Here is a 26539-nt window from a genome sequence, read left to right as displayed (position 1 = left end):
ATATATATAAAAGCGCTTACGGGTCTGAGGTATTGTTAATATTTCAGACTGGCGGCGCTGGGAGTGAGCTGGCAAACTCCCTCTCTGTCTCTCCAAAGGACCTCATTGTGGGTCTGTCCCCTATAATTCAGTGTGTTTGGTGGTGTCAGTACGTGTGTGTCGACATGTCTGAGGCGGAAGGCTCTTCGAGGGAGGAAGCGGAGCAGAATGTGGTAATGACTCCGTCGGCACCGCCGACTGCTGATTGGGTAGACATGTGGAAAAAGTCACGGGTCACGTGACTAAACGCGTCAGGACTCCTCCCCTTTCTCACTGAGCACTTGCACGATCAGGGACACAGCCATCTCTGCCTAAAGTTTACCGGCCGCAGCAGTGAGCAACAAGCACTTCATACAGAACGAAGCCGGCGTGTGGGCTCCGTGCGGCAATTGTGGCCAGGCTCATTATCCTCTTCCTCGTTGACCACCGGCGGACGGTGCACGTCCAGGGAGTCTTGGAAGAGTTACAGATATTGCCGGTTCTGTGTGGCGGCTCTCATTCAATCAGCCGCAAACATGCTCTTTCCATAAACCCTTGCAGCAGTAAGTGGGTGAAGCACCCTCAGGGGAATTGAACTTATATCAGTGTGATTCCGAATATACACACACACACGCTATGAACCCACCAGCTTTATATAATACTGGGCAAATTCTGGACTCACCCGGGGACGCTCGGGTTCATCAGCTCAAATGGAGAGGTAATCTTTTGCTCAATTGCTATCTATATGCCGGCTATTTATTCTGAAGTCATCCTTCCAACGGTTTAAACATCACAGAGCCCACTGTGGCCACACATTCAGTAACTGTGTTTCATTCATGAACTCTACATACAGCAGTTTTGGCAACAGTGTTCCCTAATGATTGTAACAGATTGTTACATTTGAACTTTTTATCAGCTACTTCAGTGAGTTTCTCTATCGTCCTAGTGGATGCTGGGGTTCCTGAAAGGACCATGGGGAATAGCGGCTCCGCAGGAGACAGGGCACAAAAAGTAAAGCTTTTTCCGATCAGGTGGTGTGCACTGGCTCCTCCCCCCACGACCCTCCTCCAGACTCCAGTTAGATTTTTGTGCCCGGCCGAGAAGGGTGCAATCTAGGTGGCTCTCCTAAAGAGCTGCTTAGAAAAAGTTTAGCTAGGAAAAAGCCAAGGAGTTATCCGAGCTTGTCAGGAACCTCCTAAAACCAGGAAAGGTGTCTGTACATCAATGCACAAGAGTCCTGGGAAAAATGGTAGCTTCTTACGAAGCAATTCCATTCGGCAGATTCCACGCAAGAATTTTCCAAAGGGATCTGTTGGACAAATGGTCAGGGTCGCATCTTCAGATGCACCTACGGATAACCCTGTCTCCAAGGACAAGGGTGTCTCTTCTGTGGTGGTTGCAGAGTCCTCATCTATTGGAGGGCCGCAGATTCGGCATACAGGATTGGATCCTGGTGACCACGGACGCCAGCCTGAGAGGCTGGGGAGCAGTCACACAAGGAAGAAACTTCCAGGGAGTATGGACGAGCCTGGAAACGTCTCTTCACATAAACATTCTGGAACTAAGAGCAATATACAATGCTCTAAGCCAGGCAGAACCTCTGCTTCAGGGAAAACCGGTGTTGATCCAGTCGGACAACATCACGGCAGTCGCCCATGTGAACAGACAGGGCGGCACAAGAAGCAGGAGTGCAATGGCAGAAGCTGCAAGGATTCTTCGCTGGGCAGAGAATCATGTGATAGCGCTATCAGCAGTGTTCATCCCGGGAGTGGACAACTGGGAAGCAGACTTCCTCAGCAGACACGATCTTCACCCGGGAGAGTGGGGACTTCATCCAGAAGTCTTCCACATGCTGGTAACCCGTTGGGAAAGACCAATGGTGGACATGATGGCGTCTCGCCTCAACAAAAAACTGGACAGGTATTGCGCCAGGTCAAGAGATCCGCAGGCAATAGCTGTGGACGCGCTGGTAACGCCTTGGGTGTACCAGTCGGTGTATGTGTTTCCTCCTCTGCCTCTCATACCAAAAGTATTGAGAATTATACGGCAAAGAGGCGTAAGAACGATACTAGTGGTTCCGGATTGGCCAAGAAGGACTTGGTACCCGGAACTTCAAGAGATGATCACGGAAGATCCGTGGCCTCTACCTCTAAGGAGGGACTTGCTTCAGCAGGGTCCCTGTCTGTTTCAAGACTTACCGCGGCTGCGTTTGACGGCATGGCGGTTGAACGCCGGATCCTAATGGAAAAAGGCATGCCGGAAGAAGTCATTCCTACTTTGATTAAAGCAAGGAAAGAAGTAACCGTGCAACATTATCACCGAATTTGGCGAAAATATGTTGCGTGGTGCGAAGATCGGAGTGCTCCGACGGAGAAATTTCAACTGGGTCGATTCCTACATTTCCTGCAATCAGGATTGTCTATGGGTCTCAAATTGGGATCTATTAAGGTTCAAATTTCGGCCCTGTCGATTTTCTTTCAAAAAGAATTGGCTTCAGTCCCTGAAGTCCAGACCTTTGTGAAGGGAGTGCTGCATATACAGCCTCCTGTGGTGCCTCCAGTGGCACCGTGGGATCTCAATGTAGTTTTGGATTTTCTAAAATCTCATTGGTTTGAACCACTAAATAAGGTGGATTTGAAATATCTCACTTGGAAAGTGACCATGCTTCTAGCCCTGGCTTCTGCCAGGAGAGTGTCAGAATTGGCAGCTTTATCTTACAAAAGCCCATATCTGATTTTCCATTCGGACAGGGCAGAACTGCGGACTCGTCCGCATTTTCTCCCTAAGGTGGTGTCAGCATTTCATCTGAACCAGCCTATTGTAGTGCCTGCGGCTACAAGTGACTTGGAGGACTCCAAGTTACTGGACGTTGTCAGAGCATTAAAAATATATATTGCAAGAACAGCTGGAGTCAGAAAATCTGACTCGTTGTTTATATTGTATGCACCCAACAAGATGGGTGCTCCTGCGTCTAAGCAGACGATTGCTCGTTGGATCTGTAGCACAATCCAACTGGCACATTCTGTGGCAGGCCTGCCACAGCCTAAATCTGTAAAGGCCCACTCCACAAGGAAGGTGGGCTCATCTTGGGCGGCTGCCCGAGGGGTCTCGGCATTACAACTTTGCCGAGCAGCTACGTGGTCAGGGGAGAACACGTTTGTAAAATTTTACAAATTTGATACTCTGGCTAAGGAGGACCTGGAGTTCTCTCATTCGGTGCTGCAGAGTCATCCGCACTCTCCCGCCCGTTTGGGAGCTTTGGTATAATCCCCATGGTCCTTTCAGGAACCCCAGCATCCACTAGGACGATAGAGAAAATAAGATTTTACTTACCGATAAATCTATTTCTCGGAGTCCGTAGTGGATGCTGGGCGCCCATCCCAAGTGCGGATTATCTGCATAAATTGTACATAGTTATTGTTAACTTATTCGGGTTATTGTTGTAGGAAGCCATCTTTCAGAGGCTCCGCTGTTATCATACTGTTAACTGGGTTTAGATCACAAGTTGTACGGTGTGATTGGTGTGGCTGGTATGAGTCTTACCCGGGATTCAAAATCCTCCCTTATTGTGTACGCTCGTCCGGGCACAGTACCTAGCTGGAGTCTGGAGGAGGGTCGTGGGGGGAGGAGCCAGTGCACACCACCTGATCGGAAAAAGCTTTACTTTTTGTGCCCTGTCTCCTGCGGAGCCGCTATTCCCCATGGTCCTTTCAGGAACCCCAGCATCCACTACGGACTCCGAGAAATAGATTTATCGGTAAGTAAAATCTTATTTTTACTGATATAATATTTACCGCAACAGCCCATACAATTCATGTGATTCTTATGTGTATATATGTGGCAAATCAGTGAGATAGGGATTATACATTAATTACCTATGAATGTGTTTTAATTAAGTGGTATTTTATTGATTTATTGTGATCATTAAATATTTATTTTATAAATCTACTCGACTCTTTGGTTGTAATAGAACTCAGGAAATTATGGTGTTTAAATGCAATGAGCGCCTCTATTAATTTATTTTTCTGGTCTATGTAGGTAGGAGTACCACACAACTCCTTATAGAGGCGAACGTGCTTTTTACATCATTAATTCCAGGTTTGTGTTATTAAGATCGGCCCAATGAATAATTGTTAGACACAGGCGCAGCAATTTCTTTCGTTGTTATGTGGAATGTTTTGAATGCAAGTGTGGCTTTATTACATAAAAGGTTGGACAAATCTGAGTCTCAGAACCAAACATGGAGTCAATCCATGGATATTACTGTGTCACAGAACCCATCAGGATCCCAGAAACGTCCCTTTACCCAGATAGCAGACACTGATACCAACACGGATTCCGACTCCAGTGTCGACTATGATGATGCGAGGTTACACCCAAGGGTGGCCAAGAGTATTCAGTACATGATTATAGCAATAAAAGATGTATTACATATCACAGAGGACCCCTCTGTCCCTGACACAAGGGTTTGTATGTTTAAGGAGAAGAAATGTGAGGTAACGTTTCCCCCATCTCATGAACTGAACACTCTATTTGAAAAGGCTTGGGAAACTCCAGACAAGAGGCTGCAGATTCCCAAGAGAATTATTATGGCGTATCCTTTCCCCTCACAGGACAGGTTACGGTGGGAATCATCACCCTCGGTGGATAAAGCCTTGACGCGGTTATCCAAAAAAGTGGCCCTACCGTCCCCAGACACGGCGACCCTAAAGGATCCTGCGGACCGCAAGCAGGAAACCACTTTAAAATCAATTTATGCGACTACGGGAGCCCTCCTCAGACCGGCAGTTGCGTCGGCATGGGTGAGTAGCGCAATTGCAGGTTGGGCAGATAACTTGTCATCTGACATGTACACCCTCGACAGGGATACTGTTCTGTTAACTTTGGGTCACATCAAAGACGCAGCGTTATACCTAAGGGAGGCTGCGAACGATATTGGCCTCTTGGGATCAAGGGCCAATGCCATGGCAATTTCAGCTAGGAGGTCGCTGTGGACCCGTCAATGGACTGGTGATGCTGACTCCAAGAGACTTATGGAGGCTTTGCCTTACAAAGGTGAAGTTTTGTTTGGGGATGGCCTCGCGGACCTGTTTCCACAGCTACCGCGGGTAAGTCTTTTTTGCCTTTTGTCCCCCCACAGCAAAAGAAAACGCCTCAATACCAGATGCAGTCCTTTCGGTCTCATAAATTCAGAAAGGGGCGTGGATCATCTTTCCTTGCCAGAGGAAGAGGGAAAAGAACACCAGCTACGGCTAGTTCCCAGGAGCAAAAGTCCTCTCCGGCTTCTGCCAAATCCACCGCATGACGCTGGGGCTCCCCTGCGGGAGTCCGCACCGGTAGGGGCACGTCTTCGGCTCTTCAGCCAGGTCTGGGTTCAGTCGGACCTGGATCCTTGGGTGCTAGGAATTGTGACCCAAGGGTACAAACTGGAGTTCGAAGACGTGCCTCCACACCGATTTTTCAAATCGGCCTTACCAGCTTCTCTCCCTATGAACTAGGAGAAAAAGATTTACCGGTAGGTTTAAAATCTTATTTTTCTGATACGTCCTAGAGGATGCTTGGGATGCTTCAAGAACCATGGGGTTTATACCAAAGCTCTAGAACGGGCGGGAGAGTGCGGATGACTCTGCAGCACCAATTGACCAAACAAGAGGTCCTCCTCAGCCAGGGTATCAAACTTGTAAATCTTCGCAAGGGTGTTTGAACCCGACCAAGTAGCAGCTCGGGAAAGTTGTAACGCCGAGACTCCCCGGGCAGCCGCCCAGGATGAGCCCACCTTTCTGGTAGAATGGGCTTTAACCGATTTCGGTAACGGCAATCCTGCCGTAGAATGAGCCTGCTGAATCGTATTACAAGTCCAGCGCGCAATAGTCTACTTAGAAGCAGGAGCCCCTATCTTGTTGGGAGCCCACAGGACAAACAGAGCCTCTGTTTTCCTAATCTGCGCCATTCTGGCGACATAGATCTTCAAAGCTCTGACCACATCGAGAGACTTTGACTCCGCCAAGGCATCAGTAGCCACTGGCACCACAATTGGCTGGTTAACATGAAATGATGAAACCACTTTTGGCAGAAATTGCTGACGAGTTCTCAACTCCGCTCTATCAGCATGGAAAATCAAATAGGGGCTTTTGTGAGACAAAGCCGCCAACTCAGACACTCGCCTTGCAGACGCCAAGGCCAGCTACATGACCACTTTCCAAGTAAGGAATTTTAACTCAACCTTGCGCGAAGGTTCAAACCAATGTGGCACAAAGGGAGGTTGGATGTGCAGCACGCCTTTTACGAAGGTCTGAACTTCTGGAAGGGATGCCAATTCTTTTTGAAAAAAAGATCGACAAGGCCGAAATCTGTACTTTAATAGAGCCTAACTTTAGGCCCGCATCCACACCTGCTTGTAGGAAATGGAGCAAATGCCCCAGGTGAAACTCTTCCGTAGGAGCCTTCTTGGATTCACACCAAGACACATATTTTCTCCAAATATGGTGGTAATGCTTTGCCGTTATTTCTTTTCTAGCCTGAAGAGGTGTAGGAATGACTTCACTGGGAATACCCTTTCGGGCTAGGATCTGGCGTTCAACCGCCACGCCGTCAAATGCAGCCGCGGTAAGTCCTGATACACGCACGGCCCCTGTTGTAAAAGGTCCTCCCGAAGAGGAAGAGGCCAGGGATCTTCTATGAGCAATTCCTGAAGATCTGGATACCAAGCCCTTTTTGGCCAATCTGGAACAATGAGGATCGCCTGAACCCTTGTTGTTCTTATAATTTTTATCACCTTTGGAATGAGTGGAAGTGGAGGGAACACATAGACCGACTGAAACACCTACGGTGTCACTAGGGCGTCCACCGCTATCGCCTGAGGGTCCCTTGACCCGGAACAATATCTCTGAAGTTTCTTATTGAGGCAGGACGCCATCATGTCCACTTGAGGAACTCCCCAATGACTTGTCACTTCTGCAAAGACCTCTTGATGAAGACCCCACTCTCCTGGATGGAGATCGTGTCTGCTGAGGAAGTCTGCTTCCCAGTTGTCCACTCCTGGAATGAAGACCGCTGACAGAGCGCTGGTATGCCTTTCCGCCCAGCGAAGAATCTTCGTGGCCTCGGCCATCGCCGCTCTGCTTTTTGTTCCACCTTGGCGGTTTATGTACGCCACTGCTGTCACGTTGTCTGACTGAATCAAGACCGGCAGACCTCGAAGAAGATGTTCTGCTTGCAGTATGCCGTTGTAGATGGCTCTTAATTCCAGAATGTTTATGTGTAGACAAGCTTCCTGGCTTGACCACTTTCCCTGAAAGTTTCTTCCCTGTGTGACTGCTCCCCAGCCTCGAAGGCTTGCATCCGTGGTCACCAGGATCCAATCCTGTATTCCCGAACCTGCGTCCCTCCAGAAGGTGAGAACTGTGCAGCCACCACAGAAGGGAAATTCTGGTCCTGGGAGATAGAATTATTTTCCGGTGCATGTCCAGGTGAGACCCGGACCACTGGTCCAGCAGGTTCCACTGAAACAACCTGGCATGGAACCTGCCATACGGAATGTCCTCGTAGGCCGCCACCATCTTCCCCAGCAACCGCGTGCAGTGAAGAACTGACACCTTTGCCGGTTTCAGAATCTGTTTTACCATGTTCTGTAATTCCAAAGCTTTTCCCACTGGAAGAAAAAGTCTTTGCAATTCTATATCCAGAATCATACCAAGGAACGACAGCCGTGTCGTTGGATCCAACTGCGCATTACTTTGGTGAAAATCCTCGGAGCCGTGGACAGACCAAACGGCAACGTCTGAAATTGGTAATGACAATCCTGCACAGCAAATCTCAGGTTAGCCTAATGCGGAGGATATATGGGGACATGTAAGTAGGCATCTTTTATGTCGACCGACACCATAAAATACCCCTCCTCCAGACTCGAGATCACTGCTCGTAGAGACTCCATCTTGAACTTGAATCTTTTCAGAAAGACATTGAGGGATTTTAGGTTTAGAATCGGTCTGACTGAGCCATCCGGCTTCGGGACCACGAACAGGCTCGAATAAAACCCTTCCCCCTGTTGAGACGGGGGCACCATGACAATCACTTGATTTTGACACAACTTTAGAATCGCAGCGCTTACTATCTCCCTTTCTGGAAGAGAAGCTGGCAAGGCCGATTTGAAAAATCGGTGAGGGGGCACGTCTTGAAACTCTAACTTGTACCCCTGGGTTACTAAGTCTACTATCCAAGGATCCAGGTCCGAGTGCACCCAGACCTGACTACAGAGTTTGAGACATGCCCCCACAGGTGCGGACTCCCGCAACGGAGCCCCAGCGTCATGCGGTGGATTTGGTAGAAGCCGGAAAGGACTTCTGCTCTTGGGAACTTGCCACCGCCTGCGACCTCTTTCCCCTTCCTCTTCCTCTTGCAGCCAGGAAGGAGGACCCTCATCCTTTTTTGAATTTATTGGGCCGAAAGGACTGCATCTGATAGTGGGGCGTTTTCTTCCGTTGTGCTGAAACATAAGGTAAAAATGACGCCTTACCCGAGGTAGCCGTAGACACCAGGTCAGTGAGGCCGTCACCAAACAATACCCTACCGTTAAACGGTAGAGACTCCATCGCCTTCTTAGAGTCAGCATTCCATTGATGAATCCACAACGCTCTCCTAGCCGAGACCGCCATGGCATTGGCCCTTGATCCCAAAAGGCCAAAATCCCTTACAGCTTCTTTTAAATGTGCTGCAGCGTCCCTGATGTGAGCCAGAGTCAAAAGCACACTATCTCTGTCTAGGGAATCTACCTCCGATGATAAGTTATCTGCCCACCGTTCAATAGCGCTACTCACCCATGCCGCAGCGACGGCAGGCCTGAGTAGTGACCCCGTAGTGACATAAATAGATTTCAGTGTATTTTCCTGCTTATGAACCGCAGGATCCTTTAGGGCTGCCGTGTCAGGGGACGGGAGTGCCACTTTTTTGGATAGACGCAAAAAAGCCTTGTCTACCGTGGGGATTGACTCCCACCTTTCCCTGTCCCCAGAAGTTAACGGATATGCCACTGGAATTCTTTTGCGAACATGTATCCTTTTGTCAGGACTTTCCCAAGCTTTTTCAAAAAGTGCGTTCAGCTCATGAGAGGGAGGAAACGTTACCTCAGGTTTCTTCCCTTTATACATACAGACCCTAGTATCAGGAACAGCGGGGTCGTCAGTGATATGTAAAACATCTTTTATTGCCACAATCATGTACTGAATACTCTTAGCCAGTTTTGGATGTAATCTGGCATCACTATAGTCGACACTGGAATCAGAGTCCGTGTCGGTATCTGTATCTGCTATCTGGGTAAATGGCCGTTTCTGTGACCCCGAAGGAGCCTGGGCCTGTGACAAAGCATCTTCCATGGATTTCCTCCATGTCTGGTTCTTAGACTCAGATTTATCAAATCTCTTAGCTAACTTAGTCACATTTGCGTTTAAAACACTTAACATATTCACCCAATCATCTGTCGGCGGTGCCGACACTGCCACTCTCACAGAATTGTCTGTCCCCACTCCAGCCTCCTCCTGGGAAGAGCATTCAGCCTCACACATGTCGACAAAAACCACACTGGGGCTATAGGAGACAGACCCACACTAAAGCCTGCCAGGGAGACACAGAGAGAGTTCTGCCAGCTCACACCCAGCGCCTATCCCAGTACTGAGGCCAGTAATAAGACTGCCCAGACCTGCTAGCGCTTTTTTCATATAAAATAAATCACCAAATTTTCAGAGCGTGGAGGTCAAGGCCAGCGTCTCTGCAGCCTTCTGTGAAGAGAAAAAATGGCGCTGGTCAGAGCTGTGCAGGCTAAGCCTCGCCCACTACATGGCGCGCTTCTGTCCCGCTCAAAATCTTTATACTGGCGGGGGTCCCTTAACTAGTGCCTGGGCACTGTTAACTTCTATGCCAGTGCTGTCTGAGGTCCCCCTATGCTGCCCAGGGCACCCCCCCCCCCTCCTGCACCCTGCAGCGCCGTGATCTGTGTGGGTGCATGGCGCACTGCGCGGTACCTCTGACGTGTCTTCTGCCGTCACTGAAGTCTTCTGTTCTTCTCATACTCACCCGGCTTCAATCTTCTGGCTCTGTGAGGGGGGTGACGGCGCGGCTCTGGGAACAAGCAGCTAGGCGTACCAAGTGATCGAACCCTCTGGAGCTAATGGTGTCCAGTAGCCTAAGAAGCAGAGCCCTTGAACTCTTAAGAAGTAGGTCTGCTTCTCTCCCCTCACTCCCACGATGCAGGGAGCCTGTTGCCAGCAGGTCTCCCTGAAATAACAAACCTAATAAAGTCTTTTCCTGAGAAACTCAGGAGAGCTCCTCAGTGTGCATCCAGTCTCACTGGGCACAGAATCTGACTGGAGTCTGGAGGAGGGGCATAGAGGGAGGAGCCAGTTCACACCCCTTTTAAAGTCTTAAAGTGCCCATGTCTCCTACGGATCCCGTCTATACCCCATGGTTCTTGAAGCATCCCCAGCATCCTCTAGGACGTATGAGAAAGATTAATTCAGTTTTAATGAACCTTCAATCATACACCACAACTAGGGAAGCCAATCCCGGGCCATTTTTTCAATCCCGGGTATCGGGATTGAAAAATGGCCCGGGATTGGCTTTTTTCTGTGTGGCCGCCCCCGTCGCCCCACCCTGCCCCGCACACATAACTCACCGTATACCGGGGGCGGGGAACATCTACTGAACACTGCTAGCGGCTCTGTGCAGTGGCTGACGGCGCAGCGTGACCTCTCACGCTGCGCTGGGGAGCCGGAACATTGAAGCCGGGCAGCGTCTGAGCATCCTGTGGACGCTCAACGCTGATCCCTCAATCCCCTGGATTGGAGCTTCCAATCCCGGGATTGAATCCCGGCCATTTTTGGCCCTAAATCCCGGGATCCCGCAGATCCCGGGATTGGCCACCATAACCACAACTAGGAGATAAGTCCGAGTGAGTTTTGAAGAACGAAATGTTCGTGACTTGTAGAATACTGAATAGAGATGTGACTTGTGATTTGTAAACAATGCTGAATTACAATGAATAAAGAGATTATTTGTGATTTGTGAACGATGCTGAAGAACACTGAATGAGGAGATGACTTGTGATTTGTAAACGATGCTGAAGAACACCAAATGAGATGACTTGTGATTTATAAACGATGCTGAAGAACACCAAATGAGATGACTTGTGATTTATAAACAATGCTGAAGAACACCAAATGAGGAGATGGCGTGATTTGTAAACGATGCTGAAGAACACCAAATGAGGAGATGACTTGTGATTTGTGAACGATGCTGAAGAACACTGAATGAGGAGATGACTGATTTGTAAACGATGCTGAAGAACACTGAATGAGATGACTTGTTATTTGTAAACGATGCTGAAGAACACCAAATGAGGAGATTACTTGTGATTTGTAAACAATGCTGAAATACAGTGGATGAAGAGATGACTTGTGATTTGTAAATGATACTGAAGAACACTGAATGACAAGATGACTTGAAGAACGATGTTGAAGAAAGGGTCACTTTGAGCACTGACCGCAGACGGAGACCCTCTACCAGATAGAGGATCCAGCAGTTAAACCACAAGGGCAGGTGGACTGGAAGCAAAGGACTGCAATAACAGAACTGACCACCGGGCGGCCTCCACTGAACCAGGATACCAGGCGTTAACCTGGGAGCACAGAGCTTGAGCACCTTACAGCAGCAAGTAACTTGAACCACTGTCACCATAAGCATAAACCCCTTTTTATAAGAGAAAACAGCACCGGATTGGCTGGACGCGAACTGGGATACCTATTGGCTTGGCTTGGTCTCCAACATGGCGGCTCCCTGCACAGAGGACACATGTGGAACCAACACACAGCCACTACCTCTGGCCTCAGCCTCCCAGATGCCGCACTCCAGCAACAGGACACTTGGAAACAGACACCTCAGGCTGCCATGCTCCGCTCCCCTGGACCTGGATCCCGGCATCCAGACGCCCGGCAGCCGCACCGGAGGACCTCGCTGCCGCAGCTCCTATCCGCTGCAGCCACACCAGCCAGCTGACTGGAAGGCCGCAGGGACCAGAACCGGAGGTAAGACTCAGAACGCTGACACGTTTAAACACGCAGGAACAGCAATTCCCTCCCTTCACTGGCAATTGAATTCCCCCTTTGCCACTACTATTCCATAAATGTACAAACACTTGCACTGTTTTCCATCTCCCAATCTGTATGTGCATCCTGTTCCACTTCCAGTGTCACAGCTACCTGTCACAATTATTAAAATTGTACATATATAAACATACTTTGCACAACAGTAACTACATATTCAGTGTCCATTAGGAGTGTAGCGCCAACAATTCCCCTTGATGGCGTCACAGCACAGGAAGCTTACCATGCAGTGGTGGTCGTCATAGCCAGGTGGCTCAGGTCACCAGACACATTTCTCCCTCCATGTCCACGTGTTCCCATGGTTTGTCTCCTGCCACATTAGTCCACCTATATTTCAGCATGCCATTGCCTGCTTGTAAACAATATGAAAATCATAAATCTCAATTTCAACGCACCACTGCCACTGTCACTGTCAGTTCTCCCCATCGGGAGTTTCAGCCACTTTAATGGATTGTTTTCAGACCCCAATGTGAAGTGGCAGCTGCACGAATAGTGCAGATGATGGTCCACTACCCACAGAATTGCCAGACACTGGCCTCTGATTGTGGCATACCCAGCCTCGCACCATAGCAGTTTTCTGCTCAAATGAGCCACAGCATGCTCCTGGCCATCAGGGCCCTCCTAACTCCATACTGCTCTGAAGGCCTAATTCAGCATGAGTTGTAGTTGTGCGAGAAATCGCAAAACTACAACTCATTTTTCTAGCATGCAGGGGGCCGTCCAGCACTGGGCAAGCCTGCCCCGCATGCCGGTTGCCCCCGCACCCCCTGGAAAGCCAGTGCATCGCTAAACAGCAATGCACTTACATCTTAAGGGTTGCCCCCTGCCTTTGCAGCAGTCGTTGGGCCACCATATTTTGTATCGCAGAGGCTGCGTGTGACGTCACGCAGATTCCACGGCCCGCCCCCAACACACCTCCATTGTCCGTACAGCACCCCCCACGCTGCCGCGATGCCCCCAAAAATGCTGCGGCCCCCGCACGGACTTAGAGTTCCAGTTCATGGTGTTGGATGGTTTTCGCAGATCGCTCCTTTTGTTGATGCAGAGCCGTGCTCCTGGTCACTGTCGCTTTCAGATTCTTCCACCGCTTACCTGTGCTGCTCATCACATCTTTTCAGCTTCTTCCTCTTCCTGCTTCTCTTCGCTGCATAAGGAATTTCACCTTTTTTATGGCACACAATTTTAGGAACAGGCTTGGCAAATCTTCTGTATTCATCCATCTTGTGCATTCTCCTGTGCTGCAGTTAATCTCCAACGGAGTAACACGACTTTCCCGACTAGTCCACGAAAAACTGCCTGAGCTTATCCCACCGCTGGGGCGACTGTATCTGTCAATGAGTATTTCACTGAACACAGCCTCCCTTCCTTCCTTCTCTTCCGTCACATAAGCAGAAATACAATCACCTTACAGTTCTTGAAGGTTTTAGGAACTGGCCTCTGCCTAGCTGTCTCAGCCTCTTTTGTCCTCTACATAGTTTCTGCCATTGTCTATATAACAAGTTCCACTTAATTGAGAACTATTTTTAATTAGCCAACTTGCTATTGCCTTTAAATAAATCAAAATCAGCAAGAAATTAGCAGTTTTGACAAATTCCACCCGTTTACACAAGGTCTTTAGTCAGTAGCGGATCTTGCCACGGGCAAGCAGGACTTTTGCCCGGGGCGCCGCCTTCTGGAGGGCGCAGGGCGCCATCCGGAGGGCGCCGCACCAGGGCAAGATCCGCTGCTGCTGTGTGCCCCCCTGCTGCCGCTGGCCGCTGCCCCTGTGAAGGGAAACTAGACGCGTACGCGTCTAGTTTCCCTTCGTGGAGAGGTCCTTTACTGTGCGGTGCGCGATGACGTCATTGCGCACCGCACAGCAAAGGTCCTCTCCACGAAGGGAACTAGACGCTACGTGTCTAGTTTCCCTTTGTGGAGAGGACCTTTGCTGTGCGGTGCGCGATGATGTCATCGCGCACCGCACATCATTTCAGTCTGTACAGGGGGCGTAAATGACCACGCCCCCTGTACGAAGCCACACCCCCTATTGCTGCCCGCCAGAACCGGCCCTGTCTTTAGTCTTACAAGACTCAGCTCTGCAGTTGTACCGGGATAGCTTGTCAGTGTATAAGAGTGAAGCTTGTTCAATCCGATTCACTGCCATACTGACCTCACTGATGAGTGTATGGGTCTTACTGTCATTCATCAGTGCAGCTTCAGGGGTGGGACTTCACAGCCACTGTCAGGGGCGGATCCAGAAGAAAATGAAAGGGGGGGCACCATGATAGGGGAACCATAATAGTTATATTTACATGCACCTAAGGCACGGGTGCTCCCAGATAAGGGGTGTGGTATCACAGAGGGCGTGGCCTCACAGAATACGCCATCAGGTAATGATTGGCTGTAGGAGCGCATCCTGGTTTATTGCCAATGTTTCACCCTGATGAAAAGGCTGATTGGGCCTTGAAATGTTGGTCACCGGTTCCATTAGGTATGGGAGCCTGGAAGGCACCCCAGCACAATATAATTATTATAGTTTTTAGTTGGTGGTAGCAGGTGCAGCATACCTTGTTTTGGGCACTGCACTGAGACTCAGACTGCAGCACACGAACTGCCCATCTTTGATTAGCAGAAGCAGCCAGCTGGATCTCCAACAAGCAGCATAAGACATCTGCAGGACAGCCCTGTCACAATCACACGGGCCGCCTTCTCACAGCTGAGGCTGAGTGTGACTGCACCTAGCATGGTGGTAAAGGAAGTGGAGGAGGAAGTGCTGGGAAACTGTGCGGTGCAGTGAGGGCTAATGAAGCCTTCTGTGCAGTCATAAGTAACAGTCTTACTCGATGCTGGCATTTGAACCCCGCGCTTCGGCCGGACTCTGGCCGGCTGGCATTGGGGGAGGTAGGTTGCGGTGTGAGCTCCCCATTGGTTACCACACGGACTTGCTGCGGCGGGTCCTAGTGCCTGCTGGCTCTTATATCAAATCTGACTGATAGAAATAGCAGTAGTGCTGCTGCTGTTCTCCTTTTGAAGAAAAGAAGAAGTCAGAAGCAACAGGGGGGGCACGGGCCAGAGTGCTCCCCCCCTGGATCCGCCTATGGCCACAGTGATACCCTGGACAGTGCGGAACAGGTACAGGGGATGCCAGATGCTGGGTCTGGCATAATACAGTCCTGGCAGCTCCTGTAGCACCTTCTTAAACGCAGTAAGCGAAACCAGTGATGATTAGGGAGCTAATAACATTCACACTGCTTACAGCCTTTCCCGAAATCCGTTGCTCATAGATTTCCTGGAAACAAGGCAACTTCTTCCCAATCACATATCCAGCCGACTTTCCCAGCCTCTCCAATGATATACGGTCATCAGCCTTACAATTACCATATGGTACCGTAACGTTATAGGTCAAGACACTCTACATTTCACAATGGCAAAAATTGACAAGAGAATCATTGCCCAGGCTTGCTGCCCGCAGACGTCTCTATAGTGAGATGTATGGAGAGAGATTGGGACGTCAGAGGAGACAGGAGAACCATATTTAATGCTTCAGTAAAGATCCAATATTGGGGGAAAAAAACAATTGTCAAGCATCTGTGCATATAAACAAATCTAGTGCATATAAACAAATAATAAATATTAAAAAGCAATAGAAATACGGTAATATCTGTATGGTGTTTACAATAACACTTCCCCAATAGCTTGACGAGTGGACGTTTTTTTCTTCAGTATACTCATAGGCGAGTTGATTAAATTGATCTGAAGAGGGTGAAGATGGAGAAAGTGGCAAATAGTGCAGTACCTTTACTAAAGTATATTTACTAAGAGACTACACCACCCCCATCCAACCATTGGTGAAAGCCATCCTAATCATTAACACGTATTTGCATCAGCCCCAGCCTCTATGTAGGATATCCGATATAGATGAGACAAATCTCTGCATACACTCCCTCTGAATAGCCGATACAGTGCCGATTGCCAAATAGGTACCAAACAGAGTAGGCACCAGCCTGTGGGTCCATGCCTTTTAGGGGCCCCGTGACAACTGATCTAAATAATATTGATTTGATTTTTTAAAGGAAATTACAATCAAGCTTTCTTAAATTGTTTCAACTCAAAGAAACTTTACATTAAAGGCTCTAGAGAGAAAATACTGTATGAATGTAATGTACCCGTTAACAGCTTAAAGTACATAAACTATAGACATCAGATCCACATTACAATTTCCAGATCTTAGTCTGCTGGTTGTAAAATTAAAAATGATTTGTGAGGGGGGAAGAGATTTGGGGGGGTGGTATTGAAAGTCGACAGTAACTAGGTTGACAATGTCTAGGTCGACCACTATTGGTCGACAGTAACTAGGTCGACAGGGTGTCTAGGTCGACAGGGTCTTTAGGTCGACATGTTCTAGGTCGACAGGTCAAAGGGTCGACATGAGTTTTTAATGTTATTTTGGTGTCATTTTCTTCGTACAGTGACCGGGAACCCCAATTAGTGCACCGCGTCCCCTCGCATGGCTCGCTTCGCTCGCCATGCTTCGGGCATGGTGCCTTCGCTCCGCTACCTCTTCGCTCGGCACAGATTACCGTTCCAATCGTAGTCCACGTGGATCGTTAAGTATGAAAAGGTTCAAAAAAAGAAAAAAATTATGAAAAACTCATGTCGACCTTTTGACCTGTCGACATAGAATATGTCGACCTAAAGACCCTGTCGACCTAGTTACTGTCGACCAATAGTGGTCGACCTAGACATTGTCGACCTACTTACTGTCGATTTTCAGTCCGGATCCCGAGATTTGGACTGCCTAGAGGCCTCCACAGGGCTTTATCCGGCACTGAGCTGGCAATTCTGCACACTCACTGCAAACGTATCCTACTTGTGTACCTCCTGTTGCCGTCCTTTTAATTGCTTTATATTACGTATGCAGGTCCCAACACGTGCAGTATGATAACAATTTGATGGCATTGTGTGCAACACAGAATCAGGCCCTATTTTTGTTTTCTCTTAACATACTGTTTGTTTCTGTCTTGTTCATGGCTTATAACAATCATGAAAGTGAAGGAACATCGGAACAGTTTTGATTAGTTGTTGCAATTTTGTGCATGTGTGAAGCTTACATTGCTAATAGTGTGCTCATGATGGCTGCACACTGGCCCATATATCGGGCATTCAGTTGAATGGCCAATATATGGTGGACACATCGATGGGGGGGGAGGGGGGTGTACCCCCGATATGTCTATGATCTACGTCGTTCACAGACATATCACGTCGGCCCTGCAGCCAGGGGTGTAGCAAGGGTGGCTCCGGTGGAGCTCGAGCTCCGAGCGCTGAAAAAGATAGAGGGTCGCACAGACGCGGAGACTAGGTAGAGAACAGGGCAGGCCAGAGGCGACAGCAGGAGACACTGACAGCTGGCACATGCAGGAGCTCTGCCCACCCTCTTTATATGTCTCACTGTCTGCTTGTAGTTGTGCAGCAGGGTTACTTCTGTCCTGCAGCATCACTCTCTGCCCCCGCTGCTGCGGCACCTCTTTCTGGCTCAACTGCTGCAGCACCCCACTCTGCCCCGGCTACTGCAGAACCTCTCTATGCCCTGGTTACTGCAGCACCTCTCTCTGCCCTGGCTGTGGCAGCACCTCTCTCTGCCCTGGCTGTGGCAGCACCTCTCTCTGACCCAGCTGTGGCAGCACCCCTTTCTGCCCCGGCTACTGCAGCACCCCTCTCTGCCCCAGCTACTGCAGCACCCCTCTCTGCTACAGCACCTCTCTCTGCCCCGGTTGCTACAGCACCTCTTTCTACACTGATGCTGCAGCACCTCTCTCTGCCCCGGTTGCTACAGCACCTCTCTCTACATTGATGCTGCAGCACCTCTCTCTGCATTGATGCTGCAGCACCTCTTTCTGCATTAGAAGCGGCAACGTAAAATGTATAAACGGCTCTACTGTGGCATAATGTGTATAAGCGGCTCTACTGTGGTGTAACGTGTATAAGCGTCTCTACTGTGGTGTAACATATATAAACATCTCTACTGTGGTGTAACATGTATAAGCATCTCTACTGTGGTGTAACGTGTATAAGGGGCTCTACTGTGGTGAAACGTCTATAAGCGGCTCTACTGTGTGGTGTAATGTGTATAAGGAGTATTACTGTGCGGTATAATGTGAATTGGTACTATTCTGTGACCATGCCCCTTCCCCATGAAGCCACGGCCCTATGTATTTGTTGCGTGACTTCGGCGCACACTGTTCCTGTTTTTAACATGGGGGGGTGCCCAGAAGAAAATTTTGCCCTGAGCGCCACAAGGTCTAGGGGAGGGGGCGCCGAAAAATAACCTTGCTCCGGGCACCATGGCACCTAGCTACACCTCTGCCTGCATCACAGCCGATGGCCAATATCTCGGCCCAGGTTTTCCTAAAAAATAATGCAAAAATCACGTTACTGCCACTAATGTATAAAGAGGGGACAGCTATATTGAGAGATACTGCTTTTATTTTTATGCTGCAGTAACAAGATTAAAGGGCCCCATGCAGCCTCCCGGGGGGCAGGATCGCCCAAGATACATCGGATGCTGTCCTTTTGCATACGATATATCTTGGGCGATCCCAGCCATGCCTGCGGGGTCCGACATATCATGAGTGCAGCACGTTCAATCTGGAGGATCCGATCCGATGCTCACGGGAACGCGCATCGGATCGGAAACACCTCCAAAATGCCCGATTTCAACCGATATATCGGGCTGAATGCCCGAAATCGGATGAAATCGGGCATTATCGCTCTAGTGTATTTGGCCCTTTAAGTACACAAGTTTCTAGTGGTTACATGTATCCGTGTCATTGGGCCTGCTTAGTGCTGATCCCAGGTGCCTTTCCGAGGGACAGTCAAAATAAGTAAAAATTTGGATTTGAAGAGAATCAGACAGATTCATTTGAAGTTATTTGGGCGACGGTGGCCAGATACTTTCACACTTGGAGAGAGGACAGTCAGAGTTATTTTTCAGCTCAATGAATGGGTATGAATTGTTTTCGGTTCACTTTTGTAAATGAGTTCCTGTCTATATCCTAACACTGCATTCCCACTTCTCTGTCACAGGTGATGTCTGGAGGCAGTCTCTGGAATTATGAATAAACATAGCAGCTGTCTGCAACGCCTGAAGACTCCAGCCTTAACTGCCAGCTCTGCTGGGTCAGAACCACGAGTCTTATCTGCCAACGGCAATCGGGGAAAAGTCAGCGAAAGTAGTTCTAGCAACGCCACCAAAGTGAAGAGGTGGAAAACAAAGAAGGAACGCAACAATGCTAAATTTAAGTCGCACAAAGAGACCTTCCAGAAGAAAGCCTATCCCAGGGGCTTCCTAGAACGATGCCACATAAATTCTTGTTCAAGCTGCTCTCAAATGGCCTGTAAACCTGCAGTAAAAGACATATGTAACTTAAAGCAGGTCTTCATAACTCATAGTCGTCTGACTCAGCACCAAGGAATATTCAACCGAGAGATCAAATCTGTCAATGTTGGAAGACTTGTAAAGCAGACGACAGAGATTGAGACAGATAAGACTGACGTCGGCAGTGTAACAATACAATCGGAGATAAAATCACCACAGAGCCAGATAAACCTCAGTCTGGGCCGTATTCCAATTCTGGAAACGAGGGATCAGGAAACCCTTACCTCTCTAAGTCAGAGTGCTTCAGATATACTGGTCCGGGGCCACAAGCCTGTCGCAAACACAGAACTGCGAGAGGAAGAGGATGTCTCGGAAATGCGCCTCCAGGGTGATGATGACCATCTTCACATCACACCACTGAGCAGTGGAACTAGAACTTCTCCCTGCAGAAATCAAATGGTACCGGTTCTAGAGGCTGTTGAGGACATCCTTAACATGCTGAGTTCATGTTCACTATTCCCAGGCCGCAACTTGGTGAGTGAGACTCGTCAATCTATAGCGGAAAAGGTGAAGCAGCTATGCGGAATACACCCCAACCTGTCTCCAGTATCTGTACAGAGAGAGATGGATTGCAGCCGTAAAGGTAACTTCCATTCAGTCTAGCATCCGAGAGTTCTAATGTGTACCTGAGACGCTTCATAATAATTTTCTTATTTTGGTACAGTTAATGTCTATAACTTGTGGACTGTTGAGCTTTATAGTATAAATCCAGAGAAGATAATTATATAAAATGTCTATAGGGTATTTAGTTTGTCCTTAGAAGAACAATAGGGGTCATTCCGACCCGATCGCACGCTGCGCTTCGTCGCAGCCGTGTGTTCGGGTCGGAACTGCGCATGCACTGCGGCTGCATTGTGCAGGTGCGTCGTAGCCCGCGACGCCGCTAGCGAAGAAAGCGGTCGCAGCGGTGACCGCAAGAAGATTGACAGAAGGAAGGCATTCCGGGGCGTCAACTGACCATTTTCTGGGAGTGGTGTGGCGAACGCAGGCGTATCCAGGTGTTTGGCGGGCGGATGTCTGACGTCAATTCCGGGACCGTTGCACAGGGTAAGTAACTCGTACCTTGGTCTTGTTCCGCACAAATTTTTTTTTGCATAGCAGGGCTGCACAAGCGATCGCAGCCTTGCTATGCAAAAATACACTCCCCCATAGGCGGCGTCTAGTTGATCGCATGAGCAGCAAAAAGTTGCAGCGTGCGATCCACTCGGAATGACCCCCAATATACGGTCAGAAATGGTCCCTTGGTGCCGAGCTAAGCACTAATCTGTCTAATCTCTGTCTAGTTTAGTAAGTGCACACACACTTGTCGATGCCAGCGGGGAAGTGAGCGACGGTGGGGGGGGGGGCACCCATGCTGCTGTAATTAACGAGGACCTCCCTCGTCTGTACATGTTCAGGGAAGGGATGGGGTCGTTAACGACATTGAGTGTATACACTGGACGAGATTGTATAAGCTCTCGCTCAGAAGGGCCAATCTTTCTCGTCTAGTGTGTATGAGACTAAAGTCTCTGACTCTGTATACGAAGTGCTGAAATGTAGCAGCCGCAGCTGTTTTCCATGCCAAGTTCCGCTGTGCTTCGTATACATACACAGTCACACACAAAATACCTGCTATCATATATCAAATGAATCAGCACAGTCTCCCTGTGCGTCTTAGTCACATTAGTCGCGTTGCCTGGCGTATTGAGTCTAGATGTATGAGGATGCGTCTGTATATACTGAAGCTGCTAGAAGTTAACAAACTAAACCCTATGTAAGATTATTAATAATCCTGAATTTTAGACGTTATACATAATTCTGTTGCGTTATGTTAAGGACGTGCATCTCCCTCTCTTAGATTGCCAAGAATTACCCCACAGACATCTAACATCTAGCCTAGGCCCTATATAATAATAGAAAGCATTTTTCACCTAGTTTCATCCCAAACTAATGATGTTATTAGAAGTTGGTAACTGACTTTGGACCTGATTCAGAAATAGACGCAGATCGCTGCATACGCATTCTGGGGGCCGCCCCGCACGGGCAAGGCCACCAAGCATGTGTAGCGCCACCTCACAAGGGCCCTCATTCCGAGTTGTTCGCTCGGTAATTTTCTTTGCATCGCAGCGATTTTCCGCTAATTGCGCATGCGCAATGTTCGCACTGCGACTGCGCCAAGTAAATTTGCTATGCAGTTAGGTATTTTACTCACGGCATTACGAGGTTTTTTCTTCGTTCTGGTGATCGGAATGTGATTGACAGGAAGTGGGTGTTTCTGGGCGGAAACTGGCCGTTTTATGGGAGTGTGTGAAAAAACGCTGCCGTTTCTGGGAAAAACGCGGGAGTGGCTGGAGAAACGGAGGAGTGTCTGGGTGAACGCTGGGTGTGTTTGTGACGTCAAACCAGGAACGAAACTGACTGAACTGATCGCAGTTGCCGAGTAAGTCTGGAGCTACTCAGAAACTGCTAAGAAGTGTCTATTCGCAATTCTGCTAATCTTTCGTTCGCAATTTTACTATGCTAAGATTCACTCCCAGTAGGCGGCGGCTTAGCGTGTGCAAAGCTGCTAAAAGCAGCTTGCGAGCGAACAACTCGGAATGACCACCAATGTGTCCGCAATTAAATTGCGGACGACTCAAATTAAGGTTGACCCCTGCCAGCGGCCTGTCTGTGCTGTCAGGTGGACCTCCGCTATTTCTCTTACGTCCAAGAGGATGCTGGGGACTCCGTTAGGACCATGGGGTATAGACTGGCTCCGCATGAGACATGGGCACTATAGAGAAACTTTAGAATGGGTGTGCACTGGCTCCTCCCTCTATGCCCCTCCTCCAGACCTCAGTTAGATTTTGTGCCCAGAGAAGACTGGGTGCATTACAGGGGAGCTCTCCAGAGTTTCTCTGAAAAAGAATTTTGTTAGGTTTTTTATTTTCAGGGAGCACTGCTGGCAACGGGCTCCCTGCATCGTGGGACTGAGGAGAGAGAAGCAGACCTACTTAACTGATAGGCTCTGCTTCTTAGGCTACTGGACACCATTAGCTCCAGAGGGAGTCGGAACGCAGGTCTCACCCCGCCGTTCGTCCCAGAGCCGCGCCGCCGTCCTCCTCGCAGAGCCGGAAGATAGAAGCCGGGTGAGTATAAGAAGAAAGAAGACTTCAAAGGCGGCAGAAGACTTCAGATCTTCTCTGAGGTAACCGCTGCGCGCCATTGCTCCCACACACAACACACACGGCAGACACTGATGGGTGCAGGGCGCAGGGGGGGTGCCCTGGGCAGCAATTTTAAACCTCTAGGACTAGCTAAAATGAATATTTAGGCTCCGAGGGCTGTATATAGTAAATCCCCCGCCAGTATTTAAAAAATCGAGCGGGACCAAAGCCCGCCGTTGAGGGGGCGGAGCTTGATCCCTCCGCACTAACCAGCGCCATTTTCTCCACAGACACTGCAGAGAAGCTGGCTCCCCGGACTCTCCCCTGCTGAACACGGTGACACAGGGCAGAAAAGAGGGGGAGGGGGGGGGGGGCACTTGTAAGGCGCAGTGGGTGTATTATATGCACATAATTATATAAAAGCGCTATTTATCTGGGAATTGTTTTTCCAGTGTCAGTTGGCGCTGGATGTGTGCTGGCATACTCTCTCTTTGTCTCTCCAAAGGGCCTTATTGGGGATCTGTCTCCATATAACTATCCCTGTGTGTGTGGGGGTGTCGGTACGAGTTTGTCGGCATGTCTGAAGCGGAAGGCTCTTCTAAGGAGGAGGTCGAGCAGATGATTGTGGTGTCTCCGTCGGCAACGCTGACACCTGATTGGTTGGACATGTGGAATGTTTTAAATGCAAATGTGACATTATTACATAAAAGAATGGACAAAGCAGAGACCAGGGAAAAAGCAGGGAGTCAATCCATGGCGTTGACTGTGTCACAGGGCCCTTCAGGGTCTCAAAAACGTCCCCTATCCCAAATAGCAGACACTGATACCGACACGGATTCTGACTCCAGTGTCGACTACGATGATGCAAGGTTACACCCAAGGGTGGCAAAAAGTATTCATTATATGATTATTGCAATAAAAGATGTTTTGCATATCACAGATCACCCCTCTGTCCCTGACACGAGGGTACACATGTTTAAGGAAAAGAAACCTGAGGTGACATTTCCCCCATCTCATGAGCTGAACGCATTATTTGAAAAAGCTTGGGAAACTCCAGACAAAAAACTGCAGATTCCCAAAAGAATTCTTATGGCGTATCCTTTCCCGACACAGGGCAGGGTACGGTGGGAATCCTCGCCCAGGGTTGACAAGGCTTTGACGCGCTTATCCAAGAAGGTGGCGCTACCGTCTCCAGACACGGCAGCCCTCAAGGATCCTGCTGATCGCAGACAGGAAACGACTTTAAAATCAATTTATACACATACGAGTGCTTTGCTCAGACCGGCAATAGCATCGGCTTGGGTTTGTAGCGCGGTAGCAGCTTGGAAAGATACCTTGTCAGCTGATATTGATACCCTAGATAGGAATACCATTTTATTGACTTTAGGTCACATCAAAGAGGCAGTCTTATATATGAGGGACGCTCAGAGAGACGTCGGCCTACTAGGTTAAAGGGCCAACGCCATGGCGATTTCTGCTAGGAGAGCACTGTGGACCCGCCAGTGGACGGGTGATGCCGACTCAAAGAGGCATATGGAAGTTTTACCTTACAGGGGTGAGGTTTTATTTGGGGAAGGTCTCGCGGACCTGGTTTCCACAGCTACCGCGGGTAAATCTACTTTTTTGCCTTATGTTCCCCCACAGCAAAAGAAAACGCCACAGTATCAGATGCAGTCCTTTCGGTCTCATAAGTCCAGAAGAGGTCGGGGCTCTTCCTTCCTTACCAGAGGTAAGGGTAGAGGGAAAAGAATGCCTGCTACGGCCAGTTCCCAGGAACAGAAGTCCTCCCCGGCTTCTACTAAATCCACCGCATGACGCTGGGGCTCCACTGAGAGAGTCCGCGCGGGTGGGGGCACGTCTTCGACTCTTCAGCCACGTCTAGGTTTAGTCGGACGTGGATCCTTGGGCGATTGAAATTGTATCCCAAGGCTACAAGCTGGAATTCGAAGATGTGCCTCCCCGCCGATTCTTCAAATCGGCTTTACCAACGTCTCCCCCAGATAGGGAGATAGTTTTAGCTGCAATTCAAAAGCTGTGTCTACAGCAAGTGATTATCAAGGTTTCCTTAATACAACAGGGAAAAGGGTACTATTCAACCCTATTTGTGGTCCCGAAACCGGATGGCTCGGTCAGACCCATTCTAAACTTAAAATCCCTGAACCTGTACTTTAAAAGGTTCAAGTTCAAGATGGAATCGCTCAGGGCAGTGGTCTCCAGCCTGGAAGGGGGGGATTTTATGGTGTCACTAGACATAAAGGATGCATACCTTCATGTCCCCATTTATCCTCCTCATCAGGCGTACCTGAGATTCGCTGTACAGGACTGTCATTACCAATTTCAGACGTTGCCGTTTGGGCTTTCCACGGCCCCGAGGGTTTTCACCAAGGTAATGGCGAAAATGATGGTACTCCTGCGCAGGCAAGGAGTCACAATTATCCCGTACTTGGACGATCTCCTGATAAAAGCGAGATCAAAGGAACAGTTGCAGAAAAGCGTGTCGCTCTCCCTGAGAGTGCTGCAGCAACATGGCTGGATTCTAAATCTACCAAAGTCACAGTTGGTTCCAACAACTCGGCTGTCTTTCTTAGGCATGATTCTGGACACAGAACAAAAGAGGGTTTTTCTTCCGATGGAAAAAGCCTAGGAACTACAGAACATGGTCAGAGACCTGTTAAAACCAAAAAGAGTGTCAGTCCATCAATGCACTCGAGTACTGGGGAAAATGGTGGCGACCTATGAGGCCATCCCCTTCGGCAGGTTTCATGCAAGGACTTTTCAGTGGGACCTTCTGGACAAGTGGTCCTGGTCCCACCTTCAAATACATCAGAAAATAACCCTGTCCCCCAGGGCCAGGGGTCTCTCCTGTGGTGGCTGCAGAGTGCTCACCTTCTAGAAGGTCGCAGGTTCGGCATTCAGGACTGGGTTCTGGTAACAACGGACGCGAGCCTCCGAGGATGGGGAGCAGTCACACAAGGAAGGAATTTTCAGGGACTGTGGTCAAGCCAGGAGGCTTGTCTACACATCAACATACTGGAATTAAGGGCCATTTACAACGGCCTACGACAAGCGGAGAATCTTCTTCGCGACCTACCGGTTCTGATTCAATCAGAACAACGTCACAGCCGTGGCTCATGTAAACCGCCAAGGCGGGACAAGGAGCAGAGTGGGAATGGCGGAAGCCACCAGGTTTCTGCGCTTGGCAGAAAATCACGTAAGCGCTCTGTCAGCGGTATTCATTCCGGGAGTGGACAACTGGGAAGCAGACTTCCTCAGCAGACACGATCTCCATCCAGGAGAGTGGGGACTTCATCAAGAAGTCTTTGCAGAGATAACAAGTCTTTGGGGACTTCCTCAAATAGACATGATGGCATCACGCCTCAACAAGAAGCTTCGGCGGTATTGTGCCAGGTCAAGGGACCCTCAGGCAGTAGCGGTGGACGCCCTGGTGACACCATGGGTGTTTCAGTCGGTTTATGTGTTCCCTCTTCCTCTCATCTCAAAAATATTGAGAATCATAAGATGAAAAATAGTACAGACAATACTCATTGTTCCAGATTGGCCTCAAAGGGCCTGTTATTCAGATCTTCAGGAGATGCTCACAGAAGATCCGTGGCCTCTTCCTCTTAGGGAGGACCTGTTGCAGCAGGGACCCTGCGTGTTCCAAGACATACCGCGGTTACGTTTGACGGCATGGCGGTTGAACGCCGAATCCTAGCGCGGAAGGGTATTCCGGAAAAAGTCATCCCTACTCTGATAAAGGCTAGGAAGGAAGTGACGGAGAAACATTATCACCGTATCTGGTGGAAGTATGTATCTTGGTGTGAAGCCAA

General features: G+C 49.2%; 1 protein-coding gene across 3 annotated transcripts in view; it reads left to right on the top strand.

Annotated features, from left to right (window-relative positions):
- LOC134965935 (uncharacterized) overlaps positions 1–26539 on the top strand; it is a 241633-nt gene that overhangs the window by 30116 nt on the left and 184978 nt on the right. The window contains exons 2-3 of one of the 3 annotated variants that reach the window (XM_063942339.1): positions 4057–4116; positions 19233–20167. In XM_063942339.1, the coding sequence (XP_063798409.1) occupies positions 19261–20167 (907 nt within the window). In that variant the 5' untranslated portion in view covers positions 4057–4116; positions 19233–19260. Of the gene's footprint in view, positions 1–4056; positions 4117–11962; positions 12093–19232; positions 20168–26539 lie in introns of those variants that run through there. The other 2 variants (XM_063942340.1, XM_063942338.1) reach the window with 2 other exon arrangements.

This window comes from Pseudophryne corroboree, chromosome 10 (genome assembly GCF_028390025.1).
Source record: "Pseudophryne corroboree isolate aPseCor3 chromosome 10, aPseCor3.hap2, whole genome shotgun sequence".
Lineage (NCBI taxonomy): Eukaryota > Metazoa > Chordata > Amphibia > Anura > Myobatrachidae > Pseudophryne > Pseudophryne corroboree.
Note: the sequence above shows the minus strand (reverse complement) of the source record. Positions and strands in the feature narration are given on the sequence as shown.